This window comes from Helicoverpa zea, chromosome 13 (assembly GCF_022581195.2).
Source record: "Helicoverpa zea isolate HzStark_Cry1AcR chromosome 13, ilHelZeax1.1, whole genome shotgun sequence".
NCBI classification, from domain to species: Eukaryota; Metazoa; Arthropoda; class Insecta; order Lepidoptera; family Noctuidae; genus Helicoverpa; species Helicoverpa zea.
The window spans coordinates 12231547-12245592 of record NC_061464.1 but is presented as its reverse complement, the minus strand read 5'-3'; the positions used below and the strand labels follow the sequence as shown (position 1 = coordinate 12245592).

The following is a 14046-nucleotide window of genomic DNA, read 5'->3' as shown; positions in this document are numbered from 1 at the left end:
TTAAAACTCACCATCAAATACAAATCTCCAATAGTCAGATCCCCTGCATCATATATACTCCAGCCCTTCCTGATCTGCCTCAATGCCAGGTCCACATCAATATCAGGCTTAGCCTCCTCCTCAACCTTGGGCGGTTCCTGAGGAGGTTCTTCCACCTTCGGCTCTTCAGCGTCTTTATCCATAACCAGGGTGTAAATACTACCCCCACGCTTCTTTGGTCGTATACGGAATTTAACCTGCACAAAATGTTATTTGAAGATTATAATTTCGGCAACAATGACTTGTAAAATATGTACATCAATTTGGAGAAATTAGTTAGTAACAAAAATTTTACTAAGAATAATTTTAGTCGAAAACAATACCTACTAAGATAAAATTATAAAACATTGTTTGAAGAGCGTCAATATTATTAATGTCTACAGTACCTTCAAATTCTTAAACTTAGTATCCTTAGCAGTTTTATCCTTCCCATCACTCTCATTATCCGTGTCACTCTTGTTATATTTCTCATCGTCTTCCATTTCCGAAAAGCTGTCCTTCTCTCTTTCTGACATGTCCTTATCTCTTTCAGCCAAATCTTTATCTCTTTCTGATACATCTTTGTCTCTGTCGGGTAAGTAGGCGGGGTCATCCTCAATAATTTCTCTTTCTTTTTCATCTTCTGTGCTTGGTTTCTCCTCGTCTTCTTGTGGTATTTTGTAATTAGCCATGAGCTCTATGCCGTCTATGGCCGTCTCTTCAATGTTAATCAGTTTGTCTTGGTCGTCCATTTTGAATTTCTTTTGTTCTTCCTTGTCTTTGTCTGTCGTGCTGTCTTTGCGTTGACGCTTTGGTGTTCGGATTTTGGCTGAAAAACAAATTTTCCTATTTCAAATAAGTCGTTGCAGGTTATTAGGAAGCAGCAAGAAACTCCATCGATAATGAAAGTCACAAAAAGTCCACAATAAATGCTTATAACTTTATCTTTGTAGGTAATGAAATACTTATATAACTCACCTCCGCCATCTTTGTCGCGCTGCGTGCCCATCCGCTCGAGATATGATGAGAAGCATATCTTCTGGCTGGACAGCTGTTCGCTGGGCGAGACCACGGGCAGGTGGATGTCGGCCCCGGGCCGCGGCCCTACGTGAAGGGCTAGCTTCTTCGGCGCTTTCAGTTCTAGGGGAATTTGTACGTCTATAAATACTTATGGCACTGGTGCAGGCCTGTGTTTAGTGGAAGTATGTGTTTGATACGTATATATTCGTTTATTATAATCGTTTATTATAATGCAATCGTATACAATTTATTGAGACAAATAAAAACGAAAAGAAAAATTTTCTTCCATGACAAATTGATGACAGAATGTGACAGCCAAAGTCCCGCGGCGCACGCAGCACGTTGCAGGTTTACATGCCGTCGTTTACATGGCGACAACATGGCCCCGGCCTTGGAAACAGCCGGTTCCAACATTTTCAACATTTCGGATTAGCAGACACATCGTCTGCTATGGTGACACTGGCAGGGGGCATATTTTCGAGAATGCCCTACGTGTGATGCCCGATGACGTCAGTAGGTCGGCCACCCTTGAGATACCATCGGTTCCAGGATACATTCGTATGATTCTCCCTAACTTCCATTTTAGTGGCGGCAGGTTGTCGTCTTTTATCAAAGCCAGTTGATTGATCGCGAGAGAATCTTGACGAGTTTTCCACTTAGTGCGCGTCTGCAACTCCGCCACATATTCCTTCGCCCATCGTTTCCAGAACGTTTGCCTCATCTGCTCAATAACGTCGTAGCGCATTAACCGATGAGTCGATATTTCAGTCAGATTTCTGCAGGCTGGAGCAGTCAATGGCCGGCCGATAAGGAAATGGGCTGGTGTGAGGGGTTGGAGGTCGTTAGGATCAGTGGACAGGGCGGTTAAGGGTCGGGAATTGAGGATGGCTTCAATTTGTGCCAATACCGTACTGAGTTCCTCGTAAGTGAGATTAGCTGAACCGATTACGCGTCGCAGGTGGTGCTTACACGATTTCACCCCTGCCTCCCACAAACCGCCAAAGTGAGGAGCATACGGAGGAATGAAACTAAATTTAATGTTGTTATTTGAAGTAAAATCATCAATATCGCTACTGTTACTTTCAATGAATGAAACAAATTCTCGTTCAGCACCTACAAAATTTGTTGCGTTATCCGACATAATTTCAGCTGGTTTACCCCTACGGGATATAAAACGTTTCAAAGCAAGTATATAATCTTTCGTTGATAGACTTGTAACTAGTTCAAGATGAATGGAACGGGTACATAAACAACAAACAAGCAAATGTAACTTTTAGTGAGACTTGCACCCCTCCCTCTTCGATTCAATATCATCACTGGACCCGCATAGTCTACCCCACAACGCATAAAGGGGAACCCAGCTTCCAGGCGTTCAGCGGGTAAATTACCCATGAGAGGCTGTACAATTTTTCCCTTAAGTCGCGTGCAAGTGACACAATCGTGGACAGTTTTCCTAGCTAGGTTTCTCCCACCAAGTTGCCACCAAGTCTCACGCACAGAAGCCAAGAGTTGCTGAGGCCCACAATGCAATAACTGTTTATGTTCATGCGCAAATATCAACATAGTCAGTCTATGTTTACTACACAACAGAATAGGATGTTTCTGTTGTTATCGAAAGAATTATAATTACATAGGCTGACATTCGACGCAGCCGATTGAATGAAGAAAATCTATTAAAATCTACTAAACAATCACTATTCTGATTACTACACACCATACTCGCATGTTGAACCTTCAATTCGGGCAATTTTTCATTATCTATGAAAAATAACATTATTTGACCATTCAATGTCATGGCTCTGTAAAAAGGCTGGCCCGTGCCACCACAGATCATTGTCTTCGACACAATATCTGCAGCATTATCTGTGCCTTGAATATGCAACCAAATCGCGTCACCCGGTAAGGACGTTTATTTGGGACACTCGATTTGGACAAACGTTTTTAAATTATAATAAGGCATTCTAATCCAGCCCAATCGATTTCACAAAGCCATAACACGTCAGCACTGGCAAGATATTTATACCGTAGGAAACGAAGTAAAATAGAAAAGATGTCGTTTTGGAGAGGAGGCCTATCATCTGTATGTCATTTAACGAATTATTAGAGGTGGTTGCGGCACTAGCATCAAACACTACACGAAGTTTCGTTGTAGTGCTGTGCTCGCGGAATACCCCATGATGTGGTAGGAAATAATGCGGCCATGCCTACTCGTTTATTTCAGACATATGCCCTAGGTCATTATATAACTTTATTCGTAGAAAGTCACTGTATAACCTTTTATACCTACGAAGTGTATTAATCTAATTTCCGCTATAATGACACGAAGCGTGATTTTGCCCTCTCGTATGAATCACCAAGAACATCAGCTGATTCCTTCAATGGTATTCGAACTGAGAACCTGCCACTATTATCTCGTGTAGTGGTTTTAATAAAATATTCCTCACACTGACGTTCTTCTTCGGTTAATACCGAACCCGAATTTACACCTTCTTCTTTTACGTAAGTGTGTATCAACATTCGACTGTTGTGTAAAATGACAATGAACCTTATTAGCGCGTAAATTGGTTGTAAATATAGGACCTGAAATTAGCCAACCCACCTTAGAGTTTTGTAGGTATGGACCGTTTGATAATCGAATTCTATCCGCTTCCAATAAATCCCCATAAACGTCAGCACCAATCAGCAAATCGATTTCTGATGGGATGTTGAACGTGGGGTCCGCGAGACATACGTTGTCCGGGATGAGGAGTGTGTCGTAATAAATATGAGATGCCGGCAAATTCGTTGTAATGCTCGGCAAAACATAACATTGCAATTGAATGTTAAAGTTACTCGTTTTTGATCGCATGGTAATATCGCATAATTTATTACAGTGTGAAACCGACTTTCCCACACCTGCAATTTGTATAGTGGACTGTATTAATGATACGTTTAAACGTTGGCAGAGCCTTTCCGAAATGAAAGAATTCTGACTACCACCGTCTATCAATGCGCGAGCCGTATAGTATTTGTTATCACTACCAAGAACCTCAACTATCGCGGTCGACAATAACACTTGTGGTACTGAGACACAAGACGCATTTTCGATTGGCGAGGCACTGGTGTTGTCTACAAAATTCAAAGCACATGAAACGACAGAAACCGGCTCCCTATCAACACTCGCCGTTGAAGCTGCCGGTACCGATGCAATAACATGGCTTTTATCCTTGTGTAATAAAGTATTGTGTTTGTCCTTGCATTGCTTGCATGGCCCAAACAAACACTCTGATATTGTGTGACCTGTTCGTAAACAATTACGACACAAATCCCTCGTATTATCAACAAATTTAATTCTGTCAGAAACTGTTAAATTAAGGAATTTAAAACATATAAACAATGCGTGCTTTTCACCGCACATAACACAAACATTCTTCGATTTTTCGGGTTTAATCGTATTGTTATTGTTACGCGTGGACACAAAACTATGTAACTGCGGTGTATGAGCGGCACTAGTATGTTTTTTGACCTCAGACGTATTACTAGGCTTGTTATTCGTATTTCGAGTATGATTGTTATGAATCATGTCCAACATGTCAGCCCGATTACGTAAGAAATTCAATAAATCATCTAATTTTATTTTAGTTTTATTAAAATCCGATGATATTGTGCCCTTAAAGTTCTCCCATTCACGCTCAGTAGCTGAATCGAGTTTCGATACAATAATATAAATAACTAAAGTATCCCAGGTGTCCGTCGGTTCGTCCAGAGATTTGAGCGCTCGCAAGTTGCGTAAAACTAAATCGATTAGTTTCCTAATTAGCGAAGGAGATTCTTTGTTGATAGATTGTGCAGTAAACAAAGATTTGACATGGTTGTGAATAAGCAATCGGTTATTATGGTACCTATTTTCCAAAAGCTCCCATGCGTGAGTATAATTGGCTGCAGTGAACTCCAATGCACTTATTATTTGGAGTGCGGAACCCGTAAGCGAAGACTTTAGGTAATGGAACTTCTGAATTGAATCTAAATCGGTCCGCTTATGTATCATAGATAAATATGAATTTTTATACTCGAGCCAGTGATCATACGAACCGTCGAATGAGGGGAGGATAATTTGAGGTAGTTTAATTGAACTTTTATTTGGCATAGACTGTAAATTATCGCATTTACCTGAAACTTTTGCAACATCGGTTAAACATTTGGCAATTGCCATAATACTAAAATATTGGTCCTCAAAAGCTTCTCTATACTCAATTTGTTTGTCTAAGTCAACCTCATCTATTAATTGCTCGATTTTATCTTGAATTCTATTAAAAGACGTAAGAACATTTGTAACCGATTCCATTCGTAAACTAAGCTCAGCTTGCTGTCGTTCGGATAATGTTACATTTTCGTACTTGCTAACATACTTTTCAAATAACGTTAATCGCCTTTTTAAAGAACCCCTTTGTTTTTTGAGATCACCTACATTTGAACAATTACTTTCACCGTATTCCTCGTCACTCATCTTGGCGGTTCACAAAGAGACGGTTACTCACGTATAAACACCAACAGCGAAATACAAGTTGACAGGCACCACGTACTGCACATATTGGTAGGTTTACGAACTGCAATTCTGAAATACAGCACGATATTAGACACAAACGGAAAGGATAAGAAGAAGAGGAACGACCGGCCTGACCGTTTCTTGCTGATTCGATGCTCGATTCGATGCGAGGCTTCATGTGGCTCGATGGTCCATGTTTGATACGTATATATTCGTTTATTATAATCGTTTATTATAATCGTTTATTATAATGCAATCGTATACAATTTATTGAGACAAATAAAAACGAAAAGAAAAATTTTCTTCCATGACAAATTGATGACAGAATGTGACAGCCAAAGTCCCGCGGCGCACGCAGCACGTTGCAGGTTTACATGCCGTCGTTTACATGGCGACAACAGTATGATACGATAGTAATATTGACAGCGCTTTTCAAAAGTACAATGAAAGCATATAGCATCAATCTCAAGATGAGAAGATGGGTTTTCGATGTTCAGGAAGTGAGATTGAAGAACGAGCGTAGGCTAGATAGCATCGCGTACGAAAAAATACGAAGATATATGAAAAGTAAATTGATTTAGAATTCCATTCGAGGTACAGTCAATCTTTAAACGACTACAATATAAAACACAAATAAAAAAAAACATTTTTAGCAGAAAAGTTGACGGTCTTACGAGATGATTGGCCCTAAAAATATGAAGACACAAGTCTCTTAAGAAATTACCTTGCAATATAATCCTATCAGTCTCCATATTCAGGTGTTCCACCAGTTCTTCACTGGGCTCCGTATCCTCACAAGCTCGAGGTACATCAGCGTATTCTTCTGGCTCCTTCTGCAAGTCTTCTGTCTTGACGTCCACGTCAGCTACCTTGTGCAGCTTGAACGGTGACTGGGGTCGAGTTATGGAACGGTTTGGGAGTATATTCTGGAAGGGCACTACTATGGCTTGGTAGCTTTTAAGACCTGTTGTAAACTTCTGACGGGGAAATTGAAAGAACCAAGAGGAACAAGAGACCAGCACATTGTATTTAAATTGTGTTTAGTTTCATAAAACAGCTTTACTAAATAAATAAATACCTATTTAATGGATTCGTGACAAATTACTTACAATGTTTAACTAGCAAAAACAGCGATTATCACTTAATTCCTTTACATTGTATGTTTAATGGATATCACGGTTTGATCAGATCCTTGTTTACTTACACCGTGACTGCACTCGGATCTAATTTTTTTTGTGTTAACCATATAATTTTCGCGTTTTACAATGTAACACTATACATTGTTGAAGATGATTTCATCGGCTGTTTTGAAATACATTGTACTGTAAGAACTAGTTTTGTTAGGGAAAACAGGTGTGGGAAGTCATCTTTTCGAGTCATGGGTGAAAACGCGGGTGGAAGCTAGAAGTAGTTTGTTGAAGTTTTCACATCTGGCGAGCACGGTGAGTGCTTCGGCCTAACTAGCACTAAGTGATGGCATCTCAGCAGCGTATGAGCTCATCGTGTCGCCCGCGTTGCTCGTACCGCTCACACAACCGGCAGCTGACGAAAGTCTGCCACTCGATCACAGAGTGCGATTACTATTGTACCCTTTCTGAACAATATATGAGTTCATTCAAAAATCGACGAAGCTTTATTACGGAGTCACATGAAAAGGATACAGTTCCCCACCTATTCTGTAGCGCCCGCAGCAGCGCCCGGAGCCTGGCTCGAAGTGGCAGCGCCAGCGCAGCGCGCGGGTTGTGCGCCGCCGCCTGCACGCGCGCCCACGCCGCGCACTCGCGCGCGCGCAGCGACACCTGTGCGCGCCCGCACACCCGCGCGCCCAGCGCTAGCTCTGTGCACATGGGGGAGGTGTATATGACAGTATATTGCATGGCGCCGCCGCCTGCACGCCACACAGCGACACCTGTGCGCGCCCGCACACCCGCGCGCCCAGCGCTAGCTCTGTGCACATGGGGGAGGTGTATATGACAGTATATTGCATGGCGCCGCCGCCTGCACGCCACACAGCGACACCTGTGCGCGCCCGCACACCCGCGCGCCCAGCGCTAGCTCTGTGCACATGGGGGAGGTGTATATGACAGTATATTGCATGGCGCCGCCGCCTGCACGCCACACAGCGACACCTGTGCGCGCCCGCACACCCGCGCGCCCAGCGCTAGCTCTGTGCACATGGGGGAGGTGTATATGACAGTATATTGCATGGCGCCGCCGCCTGCACGCCACACAGCGACACCTGTGCGCGCCCGCACACCCGCGCGCCCAGCGCTAGCTCTGTGCACATGGGGGAGGTGTATATGACAGTATATTGCATGGCGCCGCCGCCTGCACGCCACACAGCGACACCTGTGCGCGCCCGCACACCCGCGCGCCCAGCGCTAGCTCTGTGCACATGGGGGAGGTGTATATGACAGTATATTGCATGGCGCCGCCGCCTGCACGCCACACAGCGACACCTGTGCGCGCCCGCACACCCGCGCGCCCAGCGCTAGCTCTGTGCACATGGGGGAGGTGTATATGACAGTATATTGCATGGCGCCGCCGCCTGCACGCCACACAGCGACACCTGTGCGCGCCCGCACACCCGCGCGCCCAGCGCTAGCTCTGTGCACATGGGGGAGGTGTATATGACAGTATATTGCATGGCGCCGCCGCCTGCACGCCACACAGCGACACCTGTGCGCGCCCGCACACCCGCGCGCCCAGCGCTAGCTCTGTGCACATGGGGGAGGTGTATATGACAGTATATAGCGTGACACGTCACGCCGGCAGTACATACTCACCAGTGATCTGGTTGAGGCGGCGGAGCGCGCGGCACATGGGTGTGCGCACGCGCAGGTTGCGGCCGCGCGCGCGGACCACGATGCTGCCACACAGCACCATGTCGCCGAGCCGAGCGCATGTCTTCTCGTTCACCGACACCAGCTTCTTGCGTAGTTCGCCGTAGTTTATCAACGCGTACAATTCTTGAGCTACCTTTTTTACATCTGAAAGAAAAAAATATAAGTTGGTTATTTGATGTGTATTCGGTACCTATATGTATTGATAAGTATACTATTTCAAATGACAATATTTAAGAGTTATAATATTTCAGTTTAGGTCTTAAAACCCATCCTTGTTTTCAAAAACAAAAAAAAATATATTTTTATGGAAAAATGTTATAAAAACAAACCGTAATCGTGATATCTGTAGATAGCATTGCAAAAAAAGGTTTTGAACAAACAAACAAACACGAAAGGTTGCCTTAAAGGATAAGTAAAGTACACCTCACAGTTTTATGTAATTTTAAGAATTCTAGACCTGCTCCAAAACGCTCTAAAAATTAATAAAAACAATGTTACTAATAATTCTGAGAAAAACCACATTGTTTATAATTTAGCAGTAGTAATTGTCAACACGAATCTAATTGTTAGATCGCAACATTGTTCAGGAATGTGTCAATTTTTAACGCGTGGAAAACACAAGTCTAATTACATGATGGATGTTAAGGGTAACCTTTACACTGGTACTGCGCATGTTCTTTTCTTATGTAACAACGTACATTATTAACATAAACAATGTAAATATTAGGACATTTTTTTTTTGTTACTGAAATCATCTGCCTATCCTTTTATGGAGGTGGGGTGAGCTTCCAGTAGTCGGCTGTACCAGTGTTTTACATGGAGCGACTGCCTATCTAACGTCCTCAACCCAGTTATCCGGGCAACCCAATATCCCTTGGTAAGACGGGCTATCTGACTCTGGCTTGCCGTAACGACTGCCAAATATATTCAAACGACAGCCTTATTGGCTGTCGTTAGATAATATTTTAATATTGATTTGACGTGCCTTCCGAACTTCGGAACTCGCCATGACAAAATGGTCACCCATCTTGAAACCAATCGTGTTAAGCGTTGTAAATAGAATAGGAAAATTTACAAATTACATTGGATCTTACTTGAAAGACTTGACAAATAAAGGTCTACAGGATAAAGGAGAATACTAATACAGGTATAATTAACTTTTAAGTTATTCCGTACTTTTCCCAAACGAGATAAAATAAACTTTTTACAAAAAGTATAAAATCGACCTTCCAAATATAGAACAGCTAAAAATAAGTTTCACATCTTTCTTCGAAGCCGGTATCCCGAGTTCTCGGCAGTGTTTGTATTACCACTTATTTCTAAAGTTATACATTAAATTATTTTTCCCTTTCTGTTTTTGGAATTCAGACTAAAACCAAGGAGGGTTTAAGTATCTTAATGTCTTTCTGGTCATTTTTGTTTTTCAAAAACGTTAAAAGGTGACATTCGCAGGGGCATTCACATTTTTGAAAATGGCATTTTTAATTATTGTTGAACAACAAAACACACAATGATAGGACCATCGGTAAGCATAAAAATCCAGTTTAATGACTGGGATGACGGCATTCAAAATATAAAGACGATGTACTGGGAAGCAGAAGTAATTTTTTAGTGTATCACACTTAATAAAGTTAGTAATTGCACAAGAGTAACTAATACATTGCCATTTATGTGCATCTTAGTTGCTATGTTCAACATAAAAAAAACAAGTGTTTGTCATCTATTTCTGAAACAAGACCTGTCATAATTTTTAATTTCTTCATTAATCTTAAAACCAGTTTAAAATCGCTGGTTTCCTGAGAATTATCGCTTATCTAACTAAGCATTCACATGTTTTAGTGAAGAATACAATGCAAGAATTAATGGAGGTGTAATATTATAAAGAGGTACATCTCATCTAATGATAGTCATGTCCTATAAGATGTCCTATTAGCGACTGTCACATGGAATGTAATTTATAGTTTAATGTACCAAGTCATGGACATGGTTATTTTAATTCATTTAATAATGCACATACTTTAGACAGATGACATGGAAACTATGTACGTGGTAATGTTTTTGATTATTTTCTTCCGCCGCGATAAATTAAAAAAAAATGTGTTATTTTTATAGCCGAACAAGTTCGCAACTCATAAATAGTTGACAAAACCCACTTAGCATTACTTGATTTTAAATTTCTGGAATAATATAAGGACGAAGAAACAGGTTGACTAGCTCAAAAATAACACCTAACAGCCGAATATGAGCAATAGGTACTTATTTTCACAGTCTATTCTTATTTACGATCATAAATCATAGAGCTATTTTTTGGAAGGTCAAAGGCTTCCACTACCAACCAAAAATGATCATTAAAGTCTAAGCTAGAAGGTTCATTTGACAAATACTCACTCTCATCAAAGTGTACATGCTTGGACAGCTTATGCCACGTCCTGTAGTAGAAGTGACTGACTTGCGTCTTGGTCTTCAGGTTGACATCAGGCATGCCTTTCTTCTTCATTTTAGCACAAATATAAGCGGTTATGGCGTCGAAGTCTTTCCCGTATTCGTTGAGGGCTTCGAAGAATAAGTTCTTCTCGTCAGTAGACCATAAAGCTTTGGGCATCCTTTGCTTGACTGTTGGGAATTTGAGCTCCTTTTCGTCTATCTTGCTAGGTGTCTCGCATTCTGGGATATCTGAAGGAACGAAAACAATATTATTACAACAAACAATTACTAAGTCATTATTTTCCAGAGAGTAATGTCATATTTGATCAATCTCCGTCCACTTTCGTCCTTCAGAAATATATAGTGATTTCGATTTGGAACAGAAGATCGTGTGTATTTAGTAGATCAAACTATGTGAAAAATCTAATATATACGAATAAAGACCACTACATTAGAATAAAGTCACCTACCATCAGATCCATCTTTCTTAGCAGGCCTCTTGTCCCTTTCAGCAGGGGGTTCCAACCTTAGCTTCTTGATGACCCTGGCGCTGGTCCTCTGCTGTTGCTGTGTGGTCAGCGAGCCCAGCAGTTCCGTGCGCTCAACCTCCATGCTGGATGGCGCCCCGGGAGACAGGGTCGCGTCTTTTACGCACTGGAACAAATTATTCATGGAAATAACAGGAGGTATTTTAAAGCATGAAGACGCTGGATGCAGGTCGCTTCCAACAGGTATCTGTGGAGATCAAAGGGGGAGGCCTATGTTCAGCAGTGGACGTCCTATGGCTGAGATGATGATGATGATGATGATTTTAAAGCAGCATAATTATATCCCTAGAGCAGCGATTTTAAATGAGGCAACTATTACTTTTGTAGGTAAAAATAATGTCCAGTATTCCTGGATTTTTAACCGACTCCTTAAAAAGAAGTAGGTATATATATTTTTATTAATGAAGATGGCATTCCGTGAATAAATCACGGTCAATGATAAACGCATTTGCAATGAAGAGCAGTCTAGGCTTATTGGTAAATTATTCATAGCAAATCATTTCCCGATTCGCAAAAATCTATTGTATGACGTCATACGAATTTGTAATTTGTCAGTGCGATATTCCGGTTGTTTTTTTTCCTTTTTTTTATTTATATCACATTCATATTGTTTATTGCTTCCATAATTTCATATCACACCAAAGCATACAAAAAGAAATATCTGCGCGTTGCTATTTTTGGAGTGAATTCTAAAAAAAGAAGGATCACCATTTCGGCTTTTATCTGGTTTGGCTTGTTTGCTCCTAAATACAATGACCTCCCAGACCCTCGAGTCCTTTAATGTTACGACTGAAGATTTCAAAGCATTTACATAAAATTATAATGAGAGGGGAATTGGGTATGACGCAAACAAAACAGAGTGATGAGCTTGTCAAAATGGTCACAATGAGGAACCTCGAATTTGAGCATAAAGAGCTCCCCTTGAGCTGATGGTAATTTCCAGACTTAGGGGACCTTCGAGATTCAAATGTTTCATTCAGCTCAAAACAATGATCACTGAGAAAAATCTGCAAAGGACGTATTCGTAAAAAAGTCCTTAGCGGAATTTTACTTGACAAAAATTGTATTAAGAAATAAAGTCCTGAATATAGATGTAAATACTAAGTAGGAAATAAAATTAATATGCACATAAGTAATACCTCAATAAAACTTACAAAGTTAGGTGTAACCACGTTTTTCCGCGTTAATAACTATCATTGGTCGTGATTAATATTAAGTCGTGATATAACGGCATTGTAGGTCAACCGCTTTGAAATTTCCATACATTTACCGGATTAGTGACATTAATTGGGTTTTAATTCAATTATAATTGGGTGTCCTTCCCCTAGATAGATATTTTGTTTGTTTTGTTCCCTTTCCAACCGGTAAATACTTTTTTCCTAAGATTCACGGCTGAAGAAGGCTATCTTTCACAAGTTTAATAAAGATTGGCGAAAGAGCTTAGGCAGATATACAGACTGAATTCTCTTTACGCAATGGCAGAATAAATAAACATATAAGCAGGCCTGTAGTCTCAAGAATAGAAATTAAAAAAAGCTATGGGTGCGGGGGACACCGGGAAAGCCATTACTTCTCGTGTAATATGGTTAATCCGGCTCTGTCCTTATGACGATATTAGGCGTTAACCTACGTAGGTATGTGTTAATTCTTATCTTGGTTTCAGAAAACTAAACAGATAAACCGTTTTGTTAAAAATAATTTCCTTTTTACTACAAGGTAATTGAACAGGAAAATAAATTCATTCGCGCGGGACAATTTTCGCTGCAGGAAATTAGACAGATTATGGTATGAGTACAACAATAAAACCATATGGTTTTACCTTTGTAGGTTTGTACCTACATTATTTTAACGTGTGAATTTACCTAAACAATTCTATTATTGGGTGGATCTATTATATTCTACCAGACATTGGCCTTATAAGTATTAGATTCTTCCTGGTCTTTCAATAGCCCTTTTGCTTTCCGAGGCCAAACTCGGCCGACACTTTTGCACTGGGCTCATCAAGACCTCCCAGGCCTATAATATCCAAACTTACTAGTAAACTCACAAAATACTGAGGAGTCGTAAAACAAGAAGCCACAACAGATCATATTAACAGTCCAAACGCGTCCACATGTGCACATGGCACGCCTTATTAACATAATTGTTTAAAATTGACTCACAAAGAAAACGTTAAGTTGTACAATACGTATTTTATTAAGGCCTTTACGGAGATACTATAATTTACGTCTAACTGCGATAGCTGGCAAGTTATTACGACTGAATTACTAACTTAATTATTTAAGAAAAAATATGAATGCAAGTGTAGTCCTAAGAAGTACATAGTATTTCGAAAATTGCTTAAGTGAGTGGTTAAACCTACAATCTGATTTACACTTTATTAGATAAGACAATGAATGAGGAAGGATATGGCACCATTTTAATCCTTACATATGAAAAGCAGTTTGGACAGCGAAATTGCAGGCAAAAGCAGGTAAGGATAAGGATGTCCGAATTAAATCCTTGCCTCAATACCGCCGTGTACCCACTAGGTTTTGATCTGTGAAAATCATATTGAAACCGAAATTTAATGTAGGTATCGACAACTCTTATTTTCTTTTCCTATAACTAAATACTATACTAACCTTACCCTGTGTCCCATTCGTTTCGTCGTTTTTATTAATTT

At 40.7% G+C, this 14046-nt stretch overlaps 1 protein-coding gene across 1 annotated transcript in view; it reads right to left on the bottom strand.

Annotated features, from left to right (window-relative positions):
• Window positions 1-14046, bottom strand: part of LOC124635931 (protein cramped) — a 38758-nt gene that overhangs the window by 9427 nt on the left and 15285 nt on the right. The window contains exons 3-10 of the mRNA XM_047171895.1: window positions 11304-11487; window positions 10798-11082; window positions 8350-8553; window positions 7225-7400; window positions 6288-6453; window positions 997-1158; window positions 426-847; window positions 12-236 (exon numbers count right to left, since the gene is read on the bottom strand). Of these exons, the coding sequence (XP_047027851.1) occupies window positions 12-236; window positions 426-847; window positions 997-1158; window positions 6288-6453; window positions 7225-7400; window positions 8350-8553; window positions 10798-11082; window positions 11304-11487 (1824 nt within the window). The remainder of the gene's footprint in view (window positions 1-11; window positions 237-425; window positions 848-996; window positions 1159-6287; window positions 6454-7224; window positions 7401-8349; window positions 8554-10797; window positions 11083-11303; window positions 11488-14046) is intronic.